This window comes from Plectrocnemia conspersa, unplaced genomic scaffold, assembly GCF_051122295.1.
Source record: "Plectrocnemia conspersa isolate PC_06_02 unplaced genomic scaffold, ASM5112229v1 ptg000006l, whole genome shotgun sequence".
NCBI lineage: Eukaryota > Metazoa > Arthropoda > Insecta > Trichoptera > Polycentropodidae > Plectrocnemia > Plectrocnemia conspersa.
Genome location: NW_028277170.1, coordinates 907,592 through 934,358, shown reverse-complemented (window position 1 = coordinate 934,358; position 26,767 = coordinate 907,592). Strand labels below are relative to the sequence as shown.

At 30.8% G+C, this 26,767-nt stretch overlaps 1 protein-coding gene across 9 annotated transcripts in view; it reads right to left on the bottom strand.

The window, feature by feature from the left end:
- The window catches only part of SLO2 (slowpoke 2), a 199,073-nt gene that overhangs the window by 5,115 nt on the left and 167,191 nt on the right, over positions 1–26,767 (bottom strand). For 3 of the 9 annotated variants that reach the window (XM_088188002.1, XM_088188005.1, XM_088188007.1), the window contains exons 8-22: positions 26,068–26,162; positions 25,819–26,002; positions 24,997–25,224; positions 24,756–24,913; positions 19,368–19,565; positions 19,146–19,295; positions 18,583–18,935; positions 15,452–15,622; positions 14,865–15,021; positions 9,819–9,941; positions 8,970–9,320; positions 8,769–8,903; positions 8,515–8,626; positions 8,139–8,324; positions 7,824–8,015 (exon numbers count right to left, since the gene is read on the bottom strand). In XM_088188002.1, coding sequence (XP_088044128.1) covers positions 7,824–8,015; positions 8,139–8,324; positions 8,515–8,626; positions 8,769–8,903; positions 8,970–9,320; positions 9,819–9,941; positions 14,865–15,021; positions 15,452–15,622; positions 18,583–18,935; positions 19,146–19,295; positions 19,368–19,565; positions 24,756–24,913; positions 24,997–25,224; positions 25,819–26,002; positions 26,068–26,162 — 2,793 coding nt within the window. Of the gene's footprint in view, positions 1–665; positions 711–7,823; positions 8,016–8,138; positions 8,325–8,514; positions 8,627–8,768; positions 8,904–8,969; positions 9,321–9,818; positions 9,942–14,864; positions 15,022–15,451; positions 15,623–18,582; positions 18,936–19,145; positions 19,296–19,367; positions 19,566–24,755; positions 24,914–24,996; positions 25,225–25,818; positions 26,003–26,067; positions 26,163–26,767 lie in introns of all 9 variants that reach the window. The other 6 variants (XM_088188008.1, XM_088188011.1, XM_088188006.1 and 3 more) reach the window with 4 other exon arrangements.

Genomic DNA, 26,767 nt, shown 5'->3' with positions numbered 1-26,767 from the left:
ATAGTATTTGGTTTACTTAAATATTTTTTTAAACGTCAAACTTCATATGATAATAATATTATTATTAGGGTAGGGGATACAACATTATATGTGTATGTATGTATGTGTGTACTATATCTAAAACTATACATGTACAGAAAAATAAGCTTCAAAAATGCAAGCGATCAATAGACAAGTTGACAGACATGCAAACTAATTAGGTTAAAAAGTAAGCAGTATTATTTAAATTCATTCCGTTTATATCTAATAATATTTTACTTTAAAAGGCGTACTATGTAAATATGTATTTAAGATACTTCTACGCGTGAGAGAGCGATCTTTCAGTCAATTGTACCAATCACATTATATGTAAATATATAATAAATCTGGTGCTTCGTTTTTCAGCTTTGTCTGTAATACATACAAGTCTTCCAACAACGCAAAAACAACCAAAAAACGCCCATCAAGCCGCACAGATTGGATAAAATTGTAATCGAAAGCTAAAATATTTTAAATAGTTAATAAATATTATATATAGATGTAAAAAAATCTTAGAAAAAAATGTAGTATATACTGTAATATAAAAAAACGAGAGAAAATTAAACATGACGGGCAATCATGCTCTGTAGAAAAAATCTATAGGAAAAAATAAAATAAATATTGGACGATGCCTAAAAAATATTGACCTCAGATCGTACTGTTTTATGAACGCCATGTTTCATGTCTGGATACTGAAAATAAAACAAAAAAACATTTGTGTCATTTTATTCGCTTCATCCCATTGTAAATTTTGACTAAACCTAATACTTTAAAACGGGATAAACTATGTACTATTTAACTTTATCGACAGATTTCTCTGGCAGGACGGAAAAAATATAGCTGTAAATATTACGCTTATTACCTTTTCATATCCTATATAAAATCACGTAAATCTAGTTTTTATTTGTTTCCACTACTATATAGGGTCTGATTATTGAGTGTGTGGGATTTTGGAAGATCTTGCATTGCGTGTCAATTTTGCATTCAGGATTCCAAATATATTAATAAATTTTTGACTGCAATGCAAAATTTTTTTTATATATTTATTATTACTAAATTCAATAATCAAATGTCAGAATTTCCTAGATTTTTTACAGATGATTAACTTGAGTTGCGCTAAAGCGCTATGATACATGATTTGCGATAAGTGCGATGCAATAATAAAAATGTAATTGATTATTAAAAAAATATAAATCCCTGTTTTCTGTATATAAATTACGTTTGAATAGCTGAGTCGGGATTTGATTTACTTCCAGTACCTCAAGAACAAAAGCATTCACACTAACAATACTTAAAATTAATAATTAAAAAAAGGGGTAAACTCTTCTTGAAAATTAAAATAACACATATCTTAGAATGTAAGTACAGCCGTAAAAAAGTGTAAGTTCGGCGGAAGATGAGCACAGATGGAAGAAAAAGAAGAAGAAGTTAAAAAGTTGAAAGCATTGAGCGCGTGTCGGTTGTAATACATATTATAAAGGCGCTTCTACACTATGCCTCTTAAAATATAACACTTCTCTTGCGACTAGGATATTTAATGTCGATGTGATATATGATTTGTGATTATTTGTTAAAATAAAATAATTCATCAAAAATTGATAAATTCGCTTTTTAGTTCAAATTATTTTTAGCGATGTAGTAATGATTTGCCTTATGTATATCAAATAATTCAGTTAATTGTGCATCAGAAAAATCTAAGAATATTACATTGCACTACAAAAATACTTTTCGCTACAAAGATTTATATATATAATTACACGATATTGTTAAGACTATAGAACCCGAGACTAACATCTCCAGTAGTGGGGAAAAAGCTAGACCTAGATTAGATAAAAAACTGTCTTGAAAATGTTACACAAAATTTGACAAACTTCACTTCCGACTTGGAGTAAATGATAGTTTAACTAAGCTCACACTAAGCAGAGCTATGCCAAATATTTACTTAAAGCAGTGGTGTCAAACTCATACGCGTAGAGGGTCCGCTAAATTTATTTTAAGAGTCTGTTGACCGCAAATCTGTAATTTGATAGTTATTTAAAAAATGTGTTTTAGTATAACTAACTTCTAGCTTCGCGATATAGGGCGAATTTCAAGGCCTTTTAAGCCGCGTGTTTGACACCACTGACATAGAGACTCGATTTGCTTCATTTTCGAAAGCAAAATATATATTTGTGGTAAATATGCTGCACCGACTATTGATCCCCTGGACAGTTGTTCCTTAAAAGTTTTTTTAAGTATTTAGGTTCGTAAATACCAGCATCCGTAAAGGTTATAAATATATTAAAATATATTTTAATAGGGTGGGATCAAATTTATAAAAACAGTACTCTCGTATGAAATTACATATAAATAAGAATGATTTCATATTAACAAACCGTTAAGGAAAATAAAAATTTAAGACTAATTGCACATATTTTCATTCAAAAGCTACATGTATATATATAATTAATTTGTATTTATACGTAAGTAAATAAATATTTTTTTTAAATTTAAAAATTAATAAATAAACAAGATATTGTATAGAAAAAAAATATTTTAGCAATCACACGTATTATTAACGTTGCGGTCGACTAATGTCATCCATGGCGTCGCTCCATACGCGGCGTTTGCGTGCAACCCTTTTCGTTCCGCCACAGTACTCCCCTCCAGTGAACTAGCCATGAGCAGTTCGCAATCACGGCGAACCCATGACATAGTCTTTCAGTCAAGTTTTAGTCTGCCTTGATGTCGTAAGGGTCGGCAGTAAGGAGTTGCTTGTTAGTCCGAGGGCCAACATATTGTCTTCAAGTTGAAGCAGGATTTCCGTCTCTCTCGCCATATTCTTCTTCCTGTGGTTTCTCGGACCGGGTGAATGCTGACTTGACGCGATCTATATACACTGCCAAACATTTATTTCCTATCCTTAACGGCAAGATCCTTTCAGTATGGCAAAACATTACGTACGGTGCATCGTAGGTTGAGTTTAATGGAGCTACAGCTGCATCGCGTAGGACCAACACGCTCTTAGTTGCTGATAAACGTTTGAATATAAACGTAGGTATGCTTCTGTGCCGGCAAGGATTTGTAAGATGTAATGCTACCATCTTGACATGTTGTCGATGAAGTCCTGAGGTTCGTTAGGCGTAGCTTGAGTACCGACTGATACAAAATCGCCTGGCAACAAGAGTGATTATTCGTACACAAAATCAGCGGCTGATGCTCCTATATTATCTTTTTATGCCACCCTGATTCCAAGCAGCACAATTGGCAGGATGCCCGTTCATTCTTCTCCGTTGTGGCAGATAATGGCCGCTTTCAGTTGTCAATAAAAAAGTTCAATAATGCTGGGTGATATGCCGTGGTTCGAATGCGAACAGCACATGTCAAGCTTAATATTTTTTTTTAAATAGCGAGGTCTTGATCGGTGACAATTCTTACCGGATCGCTGAATTTCGTGACTTAACTGGTTTTATACCAACGGTCTCTTCTGTCATGTCAGCGATGGGAAACGCTTCCGGCCATCTTGTGAGCAAGTACTTACAATCAATCGAGATTGGTAGCGGTCCTACTTTCATCGGTGTCTCGAAAGTCCTACTCGAGTTCTTTTCTTGACCTTAAAACGGTCTTCATATGCGCAAACCATAACTCGTAACTGTCTGCGTTGAATGACGGAAAGCCGTCGCTCGCTTTGAACTCCATTTTTGCGTCGCGTCACGTCGGTAGATCACCAGTTGAGAGTACACACGTATCGTTAACGTGGCGGATGCTAATGTCCTCAGTGAAGTCGCTCTCCTAAGCGGTGCCACATTCGCGGTAACCCTTTCGCCCCACCACAATATAATATAATAAATAAGCAGAGTACAATGAAAAAACAACTAAATATAATATTAATTAAAAGAATATTCATTTAAAATAAAATACATATTAATAAATTGACTAGGAAAAATTAGGGCGGTAAACGTCATAGACCAAAAGTCTTCAAGCTACGGTTATATAGATAAAAGCAAATTATATAAAATTACTACTACTTTAAATCATCAATTTTACATAAAAGTTTTCTTTTTATTTTCATTTTGTAATCCATAATTCTGTAAACTAATCTCGTTTTAGATTTTTAACGTTTATGCAAGTTTTATAGTGCAATAAAAGTAATTTTGACTATTGACAGGAAATATTATTATCTGTTAAGATTAAAAAATATAGATTATAAAAAATAAGGTTACTTTTCTAGTTGTTTATTAAGTATTGATGAACTTTATTTTTATCCTTACTTCATTGCTTCATCTTTAAGCCAAATTATACCGTCATTTTATTATCGTTTTTTAGCAATATTTATTTTAATCATTTGGGCAAATTTTATAATTAAATTAATTTATTACAAATTTCGACAAAAATATAATTATATTTTAAATTAGTAATTATAGATATTTATAAATTGTAAAATAAAATCTTTAATGCGCATTCAAATAAGAACTACTGATAGAAAATATTATTATTATCTTATAAGATTATAAAAAACAGTTTTTTCATAAAATTCATCATTACATGGAAAACGAGGTTCTTATTTTAATAACAATAATTAAGTTAATAATATTAAATATCTTTTATAACCTCAATATGTTAAAATTATATTAATTCATAATTTTGATAACAATAAATAAGATGGGACATAGCTTTTTAACAGCTTAACGACCGGTATTTATTTGCCGAACTTTGCTTGGTGGCCGGGCGATCTCACGGAAAAATGGCAAACAAATATCTTTTTCAGTAAATTCCCTATAACATGTAAACCAATTAAGATATTGTATTCAAATTTAATATGTAACTTCCTTATGATTTTTCGCATAAATACCTGTCAAGTACGTCATTTAACCAGTGTTTCTAAACCTGTGGGTCCAATTTGTTTGAAATAATAGTTTCAAAAACAAATTTATAAAATTGGCAAACATCTTACAAATACAAAGTAAGTGAGACCCTTCAATAGATTAGTATTAATTACCTGATTCTTTATCAATTTTTAAATTTAAAAATAAAAATTTTGATTTGTTATTTCTGGGCCACCATGTCTGACCATTTGTATGCCCATATTCACGAAATGAATTTACGGTACATTTCACTAAAGATATTTTGCTTATTGCACTTAAATAAATTAAAAGTAACATGTTTGCTTTCAATATATTTTATATTCATCATTTTCATTCTTTCCATAATAATAATTTGGTATTATATAGGTGATATAAACAAAAAACCAAACATAAATTCTCAGAACAGTTTCTTTCTAATTATATTGTATGCTTTGAGCGAAGGCTCCCACAAAAAAAACACCCATTTCTAAAAGGTTCATTGTTGACAATTTACTACCTGCACTTGCGATAGATAGATTGGCTCTAATCTTAGGAAAGATATTTTCTACTTAATTTTGTATTGGTTATTTACATGATACACAAGTTAGATCAGCCCACAATATTCGCATACACTACAAGGTGTTTAGCAATTCACAAAAATATTATGATAATATTTTCTTTAAGAAATTATTATTAAAAAAAATAGTTTACGATTTTATCTAATGTTATTGTTAATTTATTATTCTTAATCTTATAACACATCTAAGCACTATATTTTTTACCAGCTTAACGCCCGGTGTTTTTTGCCGAACTTTCCTTGGTGGCCGGGAGATTTCGCGGAATAATAGCAAAAAATCACCTTTTTTAGTAAATTCCCTTTAACTTGTAAACCAAATAATATATTTTATCGAAATTTAATTTGTAGCTTCCTTATGATTTTTTGCATAAATATATTGTAATTACGTCATTTAACCAGTGTTTCTAAATCTGTGGGCCGCATAATTAAGTGATGTAACGAAAAAAACTTGTTTACAAGTATAATATTAAATATTTACTATAAATTACAATCAATGTTATTCTAAAAGGGTAAATTGCCACTACCTGTCCCGTCTTATCAGCTTACCTTGTGCATACCTTTTAAGAATTCATCTATTAGGGTATATGACACTTTTTTTATTGTGGAATTCCCAAATTCGGGAATTCCACACAGATAAAAAAATGCATTTTATAATCGAAGTAATGCAGTATATTTAGTCTCCTCTAAACTATCGGTCGAAACGTATCGCGAAAATAGCTCTTCTCTCTGTGATCTTTCGTGATTGTGATTTTGATTTAAAAATTTTATTTTTAATCACGGCAAAATGGACGAAAGAAATTAAACCTTTTTGGAAAATTTTGATGTCGCGTTGTCCAACGCCCCCAGTGATTGTGAACATAGTGATGTGTGCGAAAGTAATTCTAATTCAAGTGTACGTGAAAATAGACCGCGTGTGACAAATTTGCACTCATCCAGTTCATTTTCTTCATAATGACAAATGTCTTTACACGTATCACTCAGTGTAATTATGAAAATAAATGTGTTCGAAACGGTTGTACGCAGAAAATGGACGCCAAAAAATTTAGTGAGTGCAAATTATTATTTATTATAAATGGATATTTTTTATAAATCGTTTATACAAAAAATTTTAGAAGCATTTAAATATACATGTAATTAATTTAATTGTCACATTGTTATGCTAATGTGGTGTTCAAAAAAAATCGTGCACTAATCAACGTTGTCAAATTTCAAAAATTTCTTTAATGATTATTTAACTATTTTTGTAAATACGCAATTCTCTGCTTTTATTATTATTAACTAACTTTTACTATAAATTATCACTTATTAATAACAACAACAATAAATAAAATTATAATATTCCACAATGCAAAAAATATGGTCACTGTAAGTGGGAGCGGCTTGGAGAACCGTTACCAAACAACACACTAGCCCAAAAATATTAGAATATAACAAACTAAAATAGGCGACGACTCGTTGCATTGCGACGCAGTGGGATAAAATGACTCTTTTTACGAAAAATTAAAGTAAAATATAATTTATTTTATATTTTATATTAGGTAGAAATAGTATACTACCATCTCGCATTATAATATAGGGGTAAACTGTATTGTATCATAGTGTATTTTTAATAAAAGAAGACGCATAACGCAGGACGCATGGGCGAGTCCTCGGCCGCTACAGAAGGTACTCTCAGGACTCGTGGGTGAGTCCTCGGTCGTTAAGCTGTTAATATGAACTATTTGAGATATTTTGGATTTTATATGTCTATAGAAACGTTTTTTAATAAATTACTTTAATATGTATTTTATTTTAAACATCAAAGTTACTACTCTGAGATGTTATGGATTACGCGTCCTTATATAATAAATTATTACCAATGTCTTTCTGGCTACAAAGTCACACCCCTTAGGGTTAGAAACATTAAATTTATAAATTTTACAAAAATATATTTGCTTATGTATAGATACAAATTAATAATTTACACATGTAGCTTTTGAATAAAAGTATATGTAATTAATTGAAAATATATATTTTCCTTAACGGTTTGTAAATATGTAAACATTCTTAACTATCTAAAATTTAATTTCAAAAAAAATTGTTTTTACCCTATTTAAATATAATATTATATATTCACAAATATAAATACTTTGGGGGATCAATGGTGAAATATATAACTATATATGATGATCCTAAATGCTTCCTTAGTCGCACGAGATGTGTCACACATATAGAGGCATAGTGTGGAGGCGCCCTTAGGAACATAAAAATAAGCGCATGCAAGATCTGCGTCGTGTGAAGCTGGTATGCTGTTATATATTATTAATGGCATTAAGAACGTTTTGATTTTTTGTTTTAGTGTTTTATATATGTATATATATTTATAGTAAATTTAATTGAATTTGATGTGATTGGCATTGACTTACCGATGGTCGCATTCGCACACAGTCGGACCACGGCCACGAATGAGGTCCTGGGATACTCACGTGCGAAGTGTCCGCTACAGTGGCATCTTGGGTGCGATAAATCCCGATTGGGATCTCACACGTGGTGGAGCACAGTTTCTGGTAAAGACGACCATACGTCCTTATCCACATATCGCTCTTGGTAATTTTCATCTGTAAGTGATGCACATGGCTTTAGATTTTTCTGCTTTTTTTAATTTGTATGTATCAACAGTCCTCATACTCAAATATTGAGTGTGGGGACAAGCGATATGTGAGACAATAAATAGCACTGACCGAAGTGAGGAATCCCGATCCTGGAGCTTGGTCTACGCCCAACAGCAGCCGCACAAATGTGATCACGTAGTCCTTGACGAACGCCTGGTACAGTAGGGTGTCCAGCATCGACGCGGAGAACACAGATCCGGCAGCGAACGGCAGCCGGAACATGTACGAGATGTGTGATCCGCGTTCTTTCTCGCACTACCAACATAAAGGCAACCGTACATGACAAGCCGTGATGGCCAACAACACTGCGTATGTTTATATGATCCGCTACAGCAACATGGTCAATGTCGGTACACCGCTGCTAATTGGAAACAATGACGCAAGGAACCCAGATACCATCGCCTGCCAGATATAAATATATGAATAATCCAGAATCACACGTTACCTTTTCCATCTTGGACAGATGCAACGCGTATTTGTCGTTGGCTCTGAACTGCATGAAGCGCATGTTAGACGACTGCGACAATTCAGTGATGGATCGTATAGATGGGAAGAACCTAAAAGAGCACAAAACAGACTTGAATAATCAGAGAACTGGATCAAGAATGATATGTATCAACGCTTGCGCGAATCAGATATGAAACGTATAGCAAAGCGCCTATGAATATCGTATAAGAAATATATGCTTGTGAATCATACTTAAACATGGTTTGGACAGCTACAATAGTATTACAGTCGGAGAGACTGTCTTCCTCGGCAGAGTTAGATAACTCCTTGTTGACCACCACGACGTTCTCTGCTAGAGTTATGCCAGCGCGCAGCAAGTCATCCAATCTGAATTCGCATGTAAGAATCGTTTAATAGTGTTTTACTGCTATATATCACGTGCTGCATACTTACGAGTCGATAGTTCCTAGCATCCAGTACACCAGTGGAAAATACGCGATGGCATCCAAGAAGGCAATGTCTGGCCTGCGTTCCAACAATAATATGATCGGATTCAAAGAGGTCTTGGTCCTGAAGTGAGCCCTAAGCGGAATGATGAAGTTGTAAATTCCGTTAGAGGCATAGTCAGCAGCCAAGATGATGGTCTTATTCTGCCATTGGTAATCCTTGGCATTGCGGTACGAGCAATGCTCGCAAACTTGCGCCAGCTGCAGGCAGCACAGAGGCTTCTTCTCCTTGAGCAGGTAGCACAGCGTCGGACTGACTCCAATGAACGGCGACACCGGTGGGAAACCTTTGACGATACTGCAAATAACAATCCCAATCAGCTGGAACAGGCACCGCGGCACCATAGCTCAAATTTGCAAAATATTTCAAGCCGAAAAAAAAGTGAAGCTGCTAAAGCGTCTAAAATTTGAATATTAAACTCATAAGCAATGTATTGTAATAATAATAATAATAAAAAATATACAACGCACTCTCATTGAATGTGTAATTCGATAAGTTTGGGTCGTTTATGTTGAATCGTGATCGACACTACCATGAAGCTTAAATTATAGCTGTTAAACTGCATCGGAGTTTATAAGCTACAAGGCTCAGATGCCACAGAAGTGCCATGGTAGCGGCGGCCAAGTCGAGATTCAAGATTCTTTACTGTAATCAATCGTCGGGATTGCACAATGGACGTCCCGATACGTACGTGTTCTATAAGTCTAAGTCTAGCAGTTGGGTGCATTCTGGTATCTAGGGGATAGAGAGTCCAGCTCTCGTCTGGGTGTTTGAGTGCATTGAAGGTAAACTCACCTAGCATACTCGGCATGCCATGCTGATTTACAGATATTGGTGTACATATAACTGTCGTCCAACCTAGAGTCGGTTGTATCGGAGCTGGTCGCGTATGAGGTCGTCGTGCTTGGCGTCGGGATGCTACAGCCGGGGAACGGGGGATACACACAGAGACACAACATCAACACTTTGACTCATCAACGCGACGGTGGTGGCCAACCCGGCACAGCACCGGGTACACCACCACCACTAGTTATTGGCGGATGTACGCGGCTTTACGAACACCTCAAACGCTCTTGGTTATAAATACAAAAAAAAACATAACTGCACGTAACTCCCCCCTTAGCAATAAATAATTTTAATAATAATTATGGTATGACATGATAAATATAAGTCAAATAAAGCAGCTTAGATTCAGTTTAATATTATATCGTAATGGAAACACTGTCACATGGCCTTTTAAAGATAAACGCAAAATGAAAATCAGTCGTTTATTATACAATAAAATCCTCTTTTCACAATGCAAAATTGGTTTTTGTTTTTTTAATAATACTTCCTGTTTTTTCCCTAATTTATGGAAAAACATTATTATTATTAATTTTATTAAATTTTTCATGCAACTGAATGCATTGAGAAAATAATTTTCTTTTGCTTCTTTCTATTCTTTAACGAATATTTTTTAGGCGAATATCTTCAATTGCAAAGAAATAAAAAAATGTTTTTTAAAAAAATTATAAATCTTTGATCAGATAATATTCAGTTAATAAATAATAATAATTTGTGCTTAATAAAATTTAATAATAAATAATTTATATGTACTTATTATATTTTTTAAACGTATACGTATTAAATTTATAATTTTAATATAATAAATTGTAACCGCAAAATAAATAAAATAAAACACTACAGTTATAAAATGCAATAAAATTTTTATTTTTTTTTATTTATATAGTTATTAAATATGTCTAATTTCAATAAAAAGGTTTATTTTTTGTCATTTTAATTTTGTATTACATAAAAACAGTTTTGGATTAATTACATATTTTTTTATGTAGAAAGAGATTAATTTTATCAAAGAGGTTACACCAAAAATAAAAATCGATTTAATAAAATCCAATAAAAATCATTTAAAAATTATACTATTAGCATTAAATGCATTATTGAAGTTGTAATATGCGCATTTTTATAAATTTTTATTTTTTTTAATACAGTGAAATATCTTTGTAACGAATACCGAAATAACGAAATTTTCAGTATAACGTCCTCGAAAAACATTCATATAATTTTTTTCATTGTAACGAAGACTGATCTCAGTATAACGAAATATTTTGATCCGAATTTAAGAATGACGTTACACAATATTTCTCCGAATTCAGTTCGTTCTTGACTTGGCTTGTGCCTAATGTGTTCACAAGCGATATTCAAGGTGTTTCACCGACCCTCAAATTTTTTTATAAAACATTTTTTTAGTAAATTTAATTGTATCATTACAGTATCCTTTAAAATAGGCAAAAAATGAACTGTCAATATTGTAAGAGGTTATTTTGATGCTGTGGTAATATGGTAACTGAAAATAAAATAAAAATATCTTCCTTGCACTCAATATAACGAGTTTTTTCTTCGGTGCCGTGAGATTCGCTATACTGAGATTTTAGTGTATCACTCACATTTTAAATCGTAAATAAATTAAATAGTATTTTTTTGTTAATATGACAAAAACGATCTTTTACTTATTGCAACTGATTCAATTCATTTTTATAATGATCGACTTTAAAATCTGTAAACAACGAATCACTGCATCATAAATATAGCTTATTTTTAGAACTCAGAAAGCAGATTTCCATATTATGAAATACAATATATCATATAAAAAATATTCAATGGAATACTACTATTAGATAAAAAAAATATTTTAACAAATGGGGTTTTATGTATTTTTTTAAAATATTTGTGGAAGGCTATGCACCTTTTTTATTTATCAATGTCATTTTATAATATATATTTAAATTGTGACGTTTTTATTTAACAAAATATAAAGTATTTTTTATTTATTTTTGATGTGTTATTTATATCTTGAGCAATGCATAAAAATATGTATTTCAACATTTAATATTTAATTAACAATCTAAGTGGCATATAAAATCAACCACAAATACTATTTTATAGTAATTTTGTTAACTAATGGGTAACTGATTTTAAATGCTTTCTTTTAATTGAATTAGAATGAAGAAAAATAATTGATAAAAATAAGATTTTCTATATGAACCAGTGTCGATTATTGAAAACGGATATTAGGATGTACAATAATTTATACCCTGAGCGTTCGAAGTGTAATATGCCTTTACAACAAAATTTAGCACGACTGCGTTGATGATCAGGAAAACCAAAAACTAAACACAAATTAAAAACAAATAATTAACACAAAACTAAAACAATAAAAATAAGAAATAGGTTACCATTTAGGGGTGCGTCCATGTACATACATATGTACATATATTTTATACATACATACATATCTAAAGTGTGCACACGTGCCTTCAAAAAATAAATTCTGAAGAACGCCAGATATTATTTGAGTCAGAAGAATCTGACGTCGCTTCTAGTTCAAGATTTGAAATTTGTGCGCACACATAAGGTAGTGTATAAAATTATAGTTTTGGAATATTATGGTGTTAGTTAGTTAAATTCAATTGACCAAATCAAAATGCAAAAGCACTGGGATTCGAAAGTTGCAATCGTAATAAGGATAGGTATTTTATTATTTGTCAAAACTATAGGACTGTAAATTTGGAAAAAATGGAGTTAAAATTTTGAAAAAAATTTAGAAAAAAACCTTGCATTAAAAACATGTTATATTTTATAGATAGATCAATATTAGTAATAATACTTTTTTAAATAGCCAAAATGTAGATTATTCTTTATTGAGTGCCTAGTTAAGATTTATTAAATAAAGGATCGAAAATATGTCGATTTATTAAAAATAATAGTACAGCAGACAATATTAATGTATTTTAAGCAATATACCATTTAATTAATTATAATTATAAACCATTAACTATTTTTATAAATATAAAAGGGTTTACAAACTATTTACGATTATGTTTTTATATAATTATGTGTACTAAATTATATTTAATTTTAGTAATTAAAGCTTAAGAATTATTATGAGCTTGTAATAAGAAATGTATTTTACAAATTTATCATTAGCCACTTTTAATTCAGTATAATATAAATAAATGCAATATTAAATCGCATTTTTTTTTAAAATTACAGTCCAATTTAAAACTAAGTTTTTTTGTATTTTTATTTTGACAAAATATAAAAAAAAATAATTTTTATGATACATTATTATATATTACACATTTAAAATTATTTAAAGTATAGTATTATACTTGCTGAATAAAACGCGTTTTTGTTACAAATTTTAAGGTTTAATTAGATTGATTTTTAGTCACAAAAAATAAAAAAATATGTGCTTTGAATTTATGTCTCTAATATGTATAAATAAATAAAATCATAAACATGTAACACAGTCTAACAACAAGTCATAAAATGTTAGAATATAAAAATACTTTTTGTCACATGTATAAATAAATGTAAAAAGAGCGATCGCACGCCACGCAAAGAGTAATCTGAGAAAAATATAATTAGAACAAATAAATATAATTACTGCAAGCGTGAAGCGCAAACTTTTAAGCCCGTAGCACAAAGCAGCCAAGCCACGATTAAAATAACTTATGTTATGATTTTGTTAGAAAAACATTATGAGATTTTTAAATTAAAATTTAATTTATAAACAGAACCAAAAAAAATTGCAAGTAATTTTATTTATAAATCTAGTAAGTAAATGCAGAAGTACGTTGTAATTAGAATAATGAACAAGCAACAACAAACTTTGTTAATTTTATCTAGATTATAACTGTTTAAACTTAATATTGAGTCCATTCAAGCTTTTGAAACTGTTAATGAATACTGTTGTCCATTCAGATATTTTTGTTTTACGCTACCGAGAAAAAAAACTTTAAGAATATACAAAGTTGTGAATTTAACTGACACCTTATACCAAGTCTTGTGCAACTAATGCGTGGACAAGACAGTTCTCTATTTATTTTACGCAACATAATCGATCGAACGTGTGATGAAAAATTAAATCAAAACCAAACACAATTAGAGAGTCTGAATAAAAGTTATGTGTTAGCAATCTTAACAGTTCTGGACAATTTTAAGCATTTATAAAAATAGTGAAGCTTGATAATTGGGTACCGCACGAATTAATAAAAACTAGTAAAATATTACAAAGTTGGTTTTGCGATTCTTTTACGCAATAAAATCAATTAATTTCTAAATTGTGTTGTGCGACAAAAAGTATATTCTTTACAATAACAGAAATTTATACAAAGGTAAATGAAATCACTGAATATTTTATTTTATAATTTGTTAGATTCTTAAATCATGATTAAACCGTTACAGTTGAACGACAAAAATGTTTAAAAACTCCATCACCGAAATAAAAACTTGAACTTTTTCTATAATAGAATCATATTACTATTAAGTAATATATTTTTATTTAATTTTGAAAGTTTAGATTCTCAACTCTAGACTAAATTTAATCATATTTATTTTAACCAAATGGCAATATCTTCTTAAAAAAATTAATATTGTCTTTTTTAAACACGTAATTCTCATTGTTCTAATGAAACCATTAAAAACCGATTATTTTCGATCCACGACTTAAACTAACGCTATTCTATCTGTAAGTCTTTATTTAAAGAATTAATCATCCAAAGCGTTGTTTCTTTATTAATGGGTAATTTAGGTACAGTCGATTTTCATGCTTTGATACAGAAAGCTATCGTTGGTTAGTGCTAATTGGTAGAAACTCGACTGTGAGACTGAGAGTCTGGGTAACTGTGTGCCACTACTTGCAAGGAGAGAAAAAGAGAGAAATAAATATATAATATATATATATGTATATATCATATATATAATATATTATGATACATAATATATAGAGAGAGTGTGAGACAGACTTTTCAAGCACATTAGTGAAGATTTGATATTTACGCAATTTTCTCGGAGGGCGAGCGCCATGGCACTTCATCGTCAACTTCATCATCACTCTCATCACCGTCACCGTCCTCCAGATGCCCATCAGCATTAATGTTAAACGCTGAGCTGGTGAACATGTCTGGTACTGGTAGGATAGATGGACGTCGGCTTCCTAAAACACAACATTGGCAAAAAAAGTAAATGAATTGATATTTTTTTAATTAGGTTTTCCACAAAGTGGCGCAAAAAGCACGACACGACTTGCTTTATCTATAACTTTAAAAATAAAAAAATAAAACCCTTACTTAATAATTTTATATTTTTATTAAGATTTTCAAATTTTATGCCAATATATACATAAAATGGTTTAGGTTAAGTGTTTGCTTCTAGTGTTGATGCAAATTTGAGTATTTTTTACTGCATTAACTATCACTTATATCTTTTTTCACTATACATTATGTTGCTTATTCAAGAAATAAGTATGTGATGGTTATTTTGAACTAGTATTACATATATTTCAATCTTATAGGGTCATTATTTTTGCGCTACCTTATATAAGTTTATTTTTAACAAATTAAATATATTTAAAATGACTCGTGTACCTCTACGAGACATGATCTCCGGAGAGAGGAGGTTCGGATTGGCGTCTGAGGTCCTTGGTACTTCCAGGTGATTTCCAGGAACCATCAGGTTGTCCGTCGCCAGGGAAATCGGAGAAGAATCTTTGAGACACTGCCTGGAGTCGCTCAGTCCCGCGTTGTCTGGGAAAGTCGCTAAAAATCATATTCAAATCAGCATATAATCTTAAATAAATCGCATATCACAATGCAGTGTGCAGATTAATATATACACGTGTAAAAGCAGAACTCATTAAAAATGCATGAATACGGTTTTGTTATAGATGAAAGAAAACAAAGCGCGTTTTAACCCATAAAGTGCCATAGTTTTATTGTACACTGTTTTTAGGTTTCTTTTTGGGTTAATTTGAAAGCTTGATAACTTCGGTTTAGCTCTTTAGCACACATAGTACTGCTTTAGAATAGTAATTTGAGGTTTTTAAAGCAAAATGCTAATTATATTTATTTTTGAAAAATTGGATTTTAGTCCACTTAGTGAGAAATTTGTTTGATTGCTTGTATAGATATTATTTTACGCAAATCTTGAAATATTATTACACACAAAAAAAATCTATCTGATTCTTTACGCCAAAATTTGTATTGTTTTACGTTAATAAAAATAATAAATTTATAAAATAAATATTAAAAAAAACTTTAACGATAAAAAAACTTTATAAAATATAGTTATAATTTTTTTTATTATTAAAGATTCCGTTGTAAATTGATAGGCATAAACCCAATGCGTTACAACATGGTAAAAATGTATAATTAAGCAATTAAATCAGATGTAATAAATACATACAAAAGTAAATATTAACTACCAGACTGAAAGTCTGGGGATTAGTGACATCTATATTCATAATTATAAATTAATATGTGTAATATAATTTTTTACCAATAGATGTCACTGCAGGCCGGTTTTTTTTAATAATAGCGCATTTTTTATAAATAAAAATTCGGGTGCCGCTGCCGGGGCTTGAACCCTCAACTTCAGAGTTACTAATCTGAGACGTTCCGTCCTCAATATTATTATATATACATTTGTGTTGAATATGTGCATTTTTTATTTTTGTTGCAGAATGCATAGTTGTAGCTTAGTAACCTATTATTAATTTAAATAACTAAGGCAATAGGTACGTCGAGTAAAAATGAAAATAAGCAAAATTTACTGTATCATTATCCACTTAATTGCCACTCAACTTTTTTATAGTGAATCATTTTTTTTTTGTAAAAATATGAGAATAATAATAATACTTTTTTAAATATAAATTTTTAAGCGGAATTTTTTTTGTTTCGTAATCTGTTTAAAATTTGAATAAGTTCGTCGGATATACGATACAATTTGTATCAGTTATAATTTTTTAGAACAAAAGTGCCACTCAACTTTTTCCTAAGTGAATCAAAATATTCATATTTTGTTTTTAAAAAAATATGATTATTTTTATTAATATTTTATCAAATAAAAACTGCTTTTAAATAGCAAATTTATAAATTTTTTTAGATTTAAAAATTTGATTCCATTTTGAAAATACATTTTTTTTGTGAATAACTGAATTTATAGTTGAATAATGCCTATAATTTTAAATGCATTAACCCTTTGAGGAGCGAGTTAATTTATAAACATTTGTTAATTTGTTAATATGCATCTGGAAGTGAATAAATTTTACGCATATTTCCATAATTATATCTGTTGTTATTTATTTATTATTGCATTTATAGTAAATAATAAATCAGTGATTCTATTAGTTTCATTGCTTTGAATTATTTTACTACTTTTTTGTATTTGTATGTTTTACTAATGTATTACATATTTATTATATATTATTCGGCTTTTGTGGATTTTTTTATATTAAAATAAAGGCTTTTAATATTTTTTATAATATTAAGTTAATATCTTTTTTGTAATGTTAATTTATTTCGTACTCTTTAATTTATTGATATTATTTTATATGGAAATCATTTACATATAATTATAATGTTTTTTATTTATTCAGTTATATATGTAAATATATAACAATTATAATATATGTAAATATGTAGTTATCAAGGGTACCTCAAAATAGTGAAAGATCTAACGCCGTACATGTACGGCGATATTCATTAAAGGGTTAATGCATCGGTTTATCTGTTCATTTAAAAATTGGTCAAGTACTAATTAACTTTTTGACAGGTGTAAAAAAATATTTTTTCTTAATAAAAATGTGTAAAGTAAAATGTTTACATTTAATACTGTACTGATAGTATTAGCTAATTATTACTTAATGCATTTTTCATGTTGCAAAATTTTATAATACATTTAAAATATATAAATTGATTTTACTTAAATTTTTTTGTGGTTATAAATTAAGCAGTTATATGACCTGCGAAAATAAAATGTTGTTAATATATCAGTTACAGAAAAATATATCTATTGATGATTTTCAATAGACTGAAGAAGATGAGATGTTATAAATTTTTTATGAATTTGTTTATACTTTATATTGCAAAATCCATTTTTTTCTTACAATAATATAAAATTAGATGTATGCTAATCTTCGAAATAATTTCTGGGCAATTATTTAAAATTATAAAAACGTGTTACGCCAAGAAGAAGACGAAAGCAAAATTTAAAAAAGGCGAGATTAGAGGTGACTCGTCGATAGAGGTTTTATTTGTGTTTTCGTAACAATATCTTCTTCGTCATATTCTAAGAATAATGGATTTAAACTACGTTTACATGAGTCACTAAATCAGTTGTCGCTGAAGACGGGTGTTAAGAAGCCAACGAAGATAGAGCATCTTTAATGAACGCAGCCCCATATGCCACGTCATTAAATATAACTAAAATATTATTTTTATATGTTTACAAAATGTAATGAATAAATACTAATTTAATGCTATGCAAATCAACTAAGAAAAAGTTTTTAGCCATTTTTGTTTTAAGACCCTCAATATTGCTCAATTATGTGTATGCTAAACTAAACCGAATGCAGTGCTTAATTGTCACAATGATTATTTTGTTGTACTTCTTACAAACGACATACTAGAAGCGAAAGGCGTCCTCGGTTTTGAATCCTATTGGTGGATGTGTAAGTTTGAAGGTGGTGTGAAACATATTTTGACACTACAACACTCACGGACAGATAGAGTAAGATTATTGGAGGAGCGCCTTGGAGTGCCCGATGTGGGCACTTGCAGGATGAGCTGCGGAGGCTCACATTGTGGGGCTGAGTCCGGTTTCGAGGTGGAGTCTCTGCGCTCGTCGCTAGAGCTGGAGGGGTGTTGCTGGAGTTGATGCTGGCTCTGCTGCTGCTGCTGCTGCTGGCTGGTATTCACCACAAAAGCAGAGTTCTCCTCCTTGGTAATGCTCATGTAGTAGCAGGTGTCCGTCTTCTTCATGATGTGCCTGGGGCCTGGGTTCAAAAGAATGGTTTCTTCGTAGAACTCAGGAAGCTCAGCTGGACGCACGCCAACTAAAGCAACACCGTATCTGGAAGGATTGTAACGTATGATTGAACTTATTATGAAAATATTTCTACAATATAAATAGATCTATTTTAGTATACATATATATATCTTTGTCGAATTTATACTATATTACCTGTTTCAACTTAAGTCAAAATTCCGTCTTAAAATGGAAACTTACTAGAGAAACTTTTGCGGAAATTATTCTGTGAATAGTGTAAGTTTAAAGACTTACTTGCGGTGGGAATGAAAGCTAGCGTAAGTAAAGCTCTTTCCTTCGTACTCTCCAAAGAAGCGACTATCGCCCAAAACAATGTGGTATATTTCATTTCCAGAGCATCTGCCGTAAAGTCTGTGCCATTCCTCGGGCGATTGTTGCCCCTCCCTGAAAGCGATAAAGAAAGCATGAAGATTTGCAATCTGCGTCAAATTTCAGCACAGAGCGCAAAATATTTACTGTCCGCGTGAAGTGTGCAGTAAAAGAGTGACGAGGGTTGAAGCCCCGGGGCAAGTGCAGTTGTTGGCCAAAAGAGCGTATTTGAACTCATCTTCGCACACCACGTACTCTGCGAATTTCACATGCAGTTTGTTTTCTGGTCTGAATATTTGCACATACTGTGGCACGTTAGGGGCAAAGTCTTTCACTGCCCAAGATCTGAAAACAAAAATAACGTAGCCATAAATATCCATGACATTCGGGGCGAAATTTCTCGAAGATTAAAAATATATAAAATAATTAATACATTTATCTACAAAAAATCGCGTAAAAAATATATTGCGTAAAAAAGTAAAAAGCTCATACAAAATGTAAAGATAGTAAAAAAACGCGTAAAAAATATGATATTGTTATGTATTTATATTTATATATAATACATATTTTCATAGCTTCAGTAGTGTATTAAAATAATCATTTATTTTTAGCAATTGATGGTTCAAAGTCGCTATCCTTAACACTAGACTCTATTTGTGTTAATACAGTCAGTTCGAGAGCGTGTTACCGCAAATACGTTTCATGTAAGTAATTTTATAGACAAACTAATTATACGTAATATACATGTCACTGGTTTTTACAATTTGTTAAAAAATTAAGAATATAAAACAAAACTTTTGTGGTTAATATTTAAGAAAATAATTATAAAATCTTTTACAATTTTAGTTTAAACAAAAAAAAAAAACAAAACAAGAAACAAACAAAAACAATAAATTAAATAATAATTTGAGTACATTTCATTAAAGAACTAAAATTATTGATATGTTGTCTTTAGCCTCTAAAACTTCTATTTGAATTTGAGTGATAATTACCGATACACGAGATTAGTTGGCAAGTGTAGTCTCGCGTGATATTTTTATAATATTTTCTAGTGTGAAAATTGCAGTGTTATTTAATAGTTGGTATTGTATATTAGTTTTATAGCTTTGTTTTGAATGACTTTTAATTTCAAAAAATAGTAAAATAGTATTTTTTTTTTATTGAATATCGGTCTAAGGGCCGCAATCGCAGAAAGCCTTTTAGAGCGAAGTTCCAAAATATATTAAATTTAAGCTCGGAGTCCAGGTATTTAATGGAGAGGTAGTGACAAAGTTTGTCTACGTTATATTTCGATGTTTGTAGCATTAATGATACTAACAGTCGTATTAATGATGCTATTAAGTAACAGAATATTATTTGTTTATATATTTTCAACAATGGCATTAAAGATAAAATAATATTAGCTATTAAGCGATTTTTAATTTGTTTATAATACGACAATAGTAGTTGAAAACAGCTGTAATGCAATGAGCAGGGTTGTCATTAAATTTTAATAGTATCAACACATAATGGTTGTTAGTGAGCATATCAGGGCTGCCATCAAAGCAGCTAGCATAAAAACGTCAGTTCATTGACATTTAAATTGTATCTCATAAATTTTCTGAGGAAAGCAGCCAATCTCAATATGTCAATAATTAATGATTCTAGTACAGAAAGATTTATTTTTTAGTCAAATTGTATTGAAGATTAGAAGTGGATTATTTAATTTAATACGCGATATCAAAGGCAGTGGTTGAACGGCAATCAATATCCACTTTCCATTAAGATAATTTGGTGAGATAAAAAAGTATTTATCTATTTATATTGCAACAATTTTTATGTGACAAAAAATATTTTTATAAAAAACGAATTTATTGCTACCAAAAATTCCGTAATTTTAGAATTGGATAATTTTTTTTAAATAACATGTAAAGAATAATTGTACTAAAATATGCAGAATATATAATTTAGTAAAAGTAGTAAACGTTTTCATTTTTAATTAATATAACCCACACCTTTAAAAACACAAGAACCTATGAAACAGCCTGAAACGTGTCTATTGATTGATTATGAATTTTGTCTTGTCCAGGTTTATTTTTAGCCCATATTGATGTAGAACATATTATATTTTATCGCCATGTTTGGTGATGCTCTGTTTAATTTTACTTGGTATTACCGCATTATTAGCATATGCAAGCACTTGGGATGTATTATAATGTATATTTCTAGTTATACTTAGATTTATAATTACGGTTTTCATCATCAAATTAAAGATGAGTGTGTCTAATGTATCTCCTTGTTTGATTTTATTGCTAACTCTCGTGTAAATTAATTCTGTATAATAACCATCGCTTTTGATTGTTTCAACCAATCTCACTTATTTATTTGGGATGTCAATTATTTTTAGAATATATAACGTTTCTTTTATTGAGTTAATTATAATTTTTAAATTCAAGCTGCAAACGATTTCATTTTTTTTAAGTTTCTGGAATTGCGAATGAATTATTTTCATCAGCCCTCAACAAAATATCTTAAAAAGTATGTCTGATATAATTATATTTAAATGTTAATAAAATGCCTTGATTTAATGATTGTCTAATCAATGGTTGGAAATAAAATGCTGGATGTTATGTTAACTGTTTCTGGAATAAAACAGTCAAGAATTTATGCAGTTGTTCAAGTATTTTTCAGCTCTTATTGTTATACCATTGAATGATCATGGCACTAGCAGTATCTTCAGCTCGAGCTAAATATGTTTTGGTAATATCAGATCAGGTATGCATTTCTTACTCATATTTTTAAATTTTGATAAAAATTGCATCGACCGTTTTGCATCACCAGATCAAAAAGTTCAGTTTGAGATTTGTCAGATGAATCAATTTTAATTTAATATTGATATTTTTTTGCATACAATTTTTTTTTAGATATTCTGAGCTTTTTCCATGGTTTTATTAATGATATTTATAGTTCAAGAAGACACTCTAAAACTTGCTACACCAACGCATTACCCTACCAACCGAAAAAAGCCGTCAATTTTATATATTGCGTTAGTTTAGGGTAATACTTAGATCTTTTACACTGGAGGGTGAGGCTAAGATTATTCATGAAATTGTGTTTGTTTATAACAGTGGTTCTTAACCGGTGCACCGCGAGCTTATTGCAAGTGCACCGCGAGAAAATTGGTAAAAACAATAATTCCGCAAAATAGTAAAATCTAAATGTTTCAATCAATTTATATTTCATTATAGTCGTGATACCCCACAATGGATAAATTTATTACCAAACGAAATTGTGAATCAGACCAAAATATTAATGACACTGGGAGTACAAGTGGAAGAAGTAGTGAAGATGTTACTAGACATCATACGTCTCTTACAAAAGAAAATATATCCAATAAAATCAAAAAAAATAATGGACAGTATTCTGAAGAATATTCACGTTTCAGTTTTTCTAGCATCAATGAAGAAGGATATCACATTCCACTATGTGTTGTATGTGGAGAAAAACTGTCCAATAGCGCGATGTATACTGACAAGTTAAATCGCCACTTCACTACGAAGCACGCCGATCTTGCATCAAAAAGTAAAGATTACTTCAAAAGATTGTTAAGCATGCAAAATAAGCAAGCGAAATATTTTGAAAAAACTGTTAAAATTTCCGATAAGGCACAACTGGCGTCATACAAGATTGCTGAATTGATTGCTGTACAATTAAAACCACATACTATAGCAGAGTCTCTAATCTTACCTGCATATTGTGAAATAGGAAAAATTATGTTTGGTGATGAAGCAAAAAGGAAATTATGAAAATTCCTCTTTCAAACGATACAATAAAAAAAATAATTAAATATGTCGGATGATACTGAGAAAACAGTTAACGATAAACTTTCCAAGCGATATTTTGTTTTACGAGTCGACGAATCTACTGACATTAGCGGTAAGGCACAAATACTAGGATTCGTTCGTTTTATAAATGAAAACAAAATAGTGAATCAATATCTATGCTGCAAAGAACTTACCGAGCATACGACAGGACAAGATGTTTTTGATCTTATTTATTCATATTTAGAAAAATTTTAAATATCATAAAAGTTATGTGTAGGAATTTGTATGGATGGTGCTCCTTCAATGGTAGGCTCATTTAAAGGATTTGTAACCCTTGCAAAGACAAGAAAACCTAATATTATATCCACGCACTATTTTTTTACATAGAGAATCTTTAGTTTCGAAAATATTACCAACAACACTAAAACCTATACTAAATCAAGTTGTAAATATAGTGAATTTCATAAAATCAAGACCTTTAAAAACACTCATGTTTAAAAAACTTCTATGGAAGCTATGTACAAGTGTTTGCTTTTTCACACTGAAGTCAGGTGGTTATCTAAGGGTAAAGTTTTATGCCGATTCATAGAACTTAAGAATGAATTGTTAAACTTTTTTCGAAATGAAGGTATGGATGATTTTGTAAAATGTCTTCAGAATAATGATTGGTATACTAAAGTGACATATTTAGCAGATATTTTTAATTACTTAAATAACGTTAACACAAGCATTCAAGGAAAAAACGAAAAATTCATGACATCCATTGACAAATTGACAGGATTTCGGAAAAAAATAACTCTTTCGAAAAATCGAATAATAGAAAAAAAAGTAGATATGTTTCCTTCACTTAACGAAAACATTCTCAAGGCAGTTATTTCCGCAATAATAGAACATTTAACTTTATTGAAAAAAAAAATTGCACATTATTTTCCATTCTTAAATATAGAAAATTATGACCGGATACAAAATCATCAAATTAGTCTCATTGTCGACTGATCGTACTCTAAAAATTAAATTTTCCGAAATAACTATGAAGAATTTTTGGATTACTGTCCAAGAGGAATATTCACTTCTTTACATGAAGGCACTGAACATTTTGTTACAGTTTTCAACATCATATTTGTGTGAGCTTGGTTTCTCAACAACAACTAATATGAAAACTAAAAAACGAGAAAGACAGAAAAAAATTTAAACGAAGAATTCAGGGTAACTACATAAAATATTTGATATCTGCAAGAGCCAACAAGCTCAGGTATCACATTAATTAATTTTTGATTGATCGTATAAATTCCATTATGTTAAGCAGGAACGTCATTTTGGGTAAGCAAAGGGGGAAAATGCACCACTTAGATTTGCCACCCAAAGAGCACCTTTAAATATTAATACAAATATTTTTAATAAAACACGTAATTAAAAATTTGTTCTAGGACAAAATTAGCTACCTAAATTTATTTTCAATACTAAACTTTTTAATATAATTTAATTTAAAAAAATATGTAAAAAATTTTTATGTAATTTTGTATGTAACTATTGTTTTTAAAATATGTAATAAAAATTATGTCCACATATTATTTTCGACCTCCTAATTCTGCTGCACCGCCACTTTTTCCCATTATCAAAAGTGCACCGTGACTTTGAAAAGGTTTAGAACCACTGGTTTATAACAATGCTGATTGGAAGGTAAGGGAATCAAACATTAAAAAAATAATAGTAATAAAAAATGTTGACTTACCTCAGAATGGTGTGCTCATCAGCGGCCGTCTTGTCGGCGTAGTTCCTAGCAGCCAAGACAAATACGGCTTCGGCTTCGTTCATCCTGGCACGACACAGATCACCATCTTTGAGACAAGACCCTTGGATATAAATCACTCGCTGCGCCCAAATCGGCACCTGTTCGGCAAATTCATTAAAAAGTCAGATTTCCTTCGGGTCGACGGTTAGATTGACACGAAGATTGATGTACGGCTTAATACCTGCAATATCATTCGCATGGTGGTGTCCAGTTCCATGGGAGACAAAAGAACAACGTAGTAGTCTTGCAGAAGGGGATGGGCGTAGAACTCGTTCAAGAAATCCATGATGGTGTCCGCGTGGAGGGTGGTGGAGCAGACCACGACGTGCTTTTCAGACTGGGCTCGGTGAGAGGAGTAAGATCCGCCGAGCTTCTGTCTCTCCATCCATGTAAACGCCAATTGCTCAAACTAAAAATATTTAAAATAATTCAATAAAAAACCCTTAACTCGACCATATTAAAAATAATATATACCATTATTTTATCGCTCAATTTTAAATATTGTATAAATTAGATCAATATTTACAGAAATATCCAAAAGATAAATTTCATATTTATTTGACGATAAAATGACAAACCGAGACAAATAAAATACATAAACTGAAATTTCAAAGTAGTTCCACAAATTGCAGGGTTAGTGATTTGATTCGCAGATATTTTAAATATTTTTTTATATGAGGATATTTGTGCTTCAACCTCTTTTTTAAGATCGTTTGTATATGATTCGCTCTTTTCTTACGAAAAGTTTAATATCGATTATCATTTATTAAAAATACTTAAAGGCGCTGTTGCCAATTCAAATATTAATTTTGGGTTGAGGAACATCTTCGAGAGTCACGATCGTATCCTCATATTTTGCCCGTTAGAGGCAGGACTCGGCTGTGACTATCGCTATCCAACTCCTTAATAGGCTGACATTGCACCTTGCTCTATTTAATGCAGTGTTAATGATTTTATTTAAATTGAAATAAATACTGCTATTATTCATGAAAGTCGAACTAACTTGAGTGGGGAGTACTATCAGCGCCACGCAGATCATCAGCACCATGTACAGCTGAGACGGCCATATGTCAGGAACGAAGTCTCCGTAACCCACCGTGGAGAAAGTGACGACGACGTAGTAGGTGGACTGGAACAGGTTAAGGTGTCGATGGCCTGCACGTTGGAAGTGCTGAATTCCGCAAACGCTGAAAATTATTCCGCAAAGGTTGAACGAACTGGCGTCATGGATACAATTTCGGTGGCAACTTACCTCGTAAACACGAGGCACATCAGAGTGGCGCACAGTATCATTAGCTGCTGCGATAGAGCCGACTGGGACTTCTGCATGGCTCTGTGTAGGTCGTTCTGGAATTAAACGACGATTTTATGTGAAGCGTCTTGTGCGCAATGGTATTTAAAAGTAATGTACCAAACGTCGGTTTAAAAGTTTTGTGGAATGAAACATATTATAGTGTTATAACAATAGGATCAATACAATATTATTAGGATTTAGATTCTAAATGTATGCTGACGAAGTACAAATTGACCCCGTTCAAATTTATGTAGATTAAATTTGATAAAGAAATTGATAGCAACGTGCTTCATCGCACAGAAGTAGTAACCGATTTGGGTGTCGTATAACATTAAACAGTTGTGGATGTGTTATGGATTTGACTAAAAAAATATTACATGAACAAATAAATGACCACACCTATTTATATGCAAAATTTAAATAAAAGGTTGTCAACACAATTGCAAACCCAAAATTAAGCTGCGAGAAAATTGTAGATGCAATGAAGAAAATTGTTACCATTCACCCGCAAGTCATTAGTTGATCTTATGCTAAAAAGGGTTGCAGCTGTAATTATAGCTAAGGGTGGGCTACTAAATATTAAAAATAAGCTTAAAATAAACAACCTCGATTAGTTTTTCATTTATATTTTCACAATTTTGTTAGATATCAGACATTT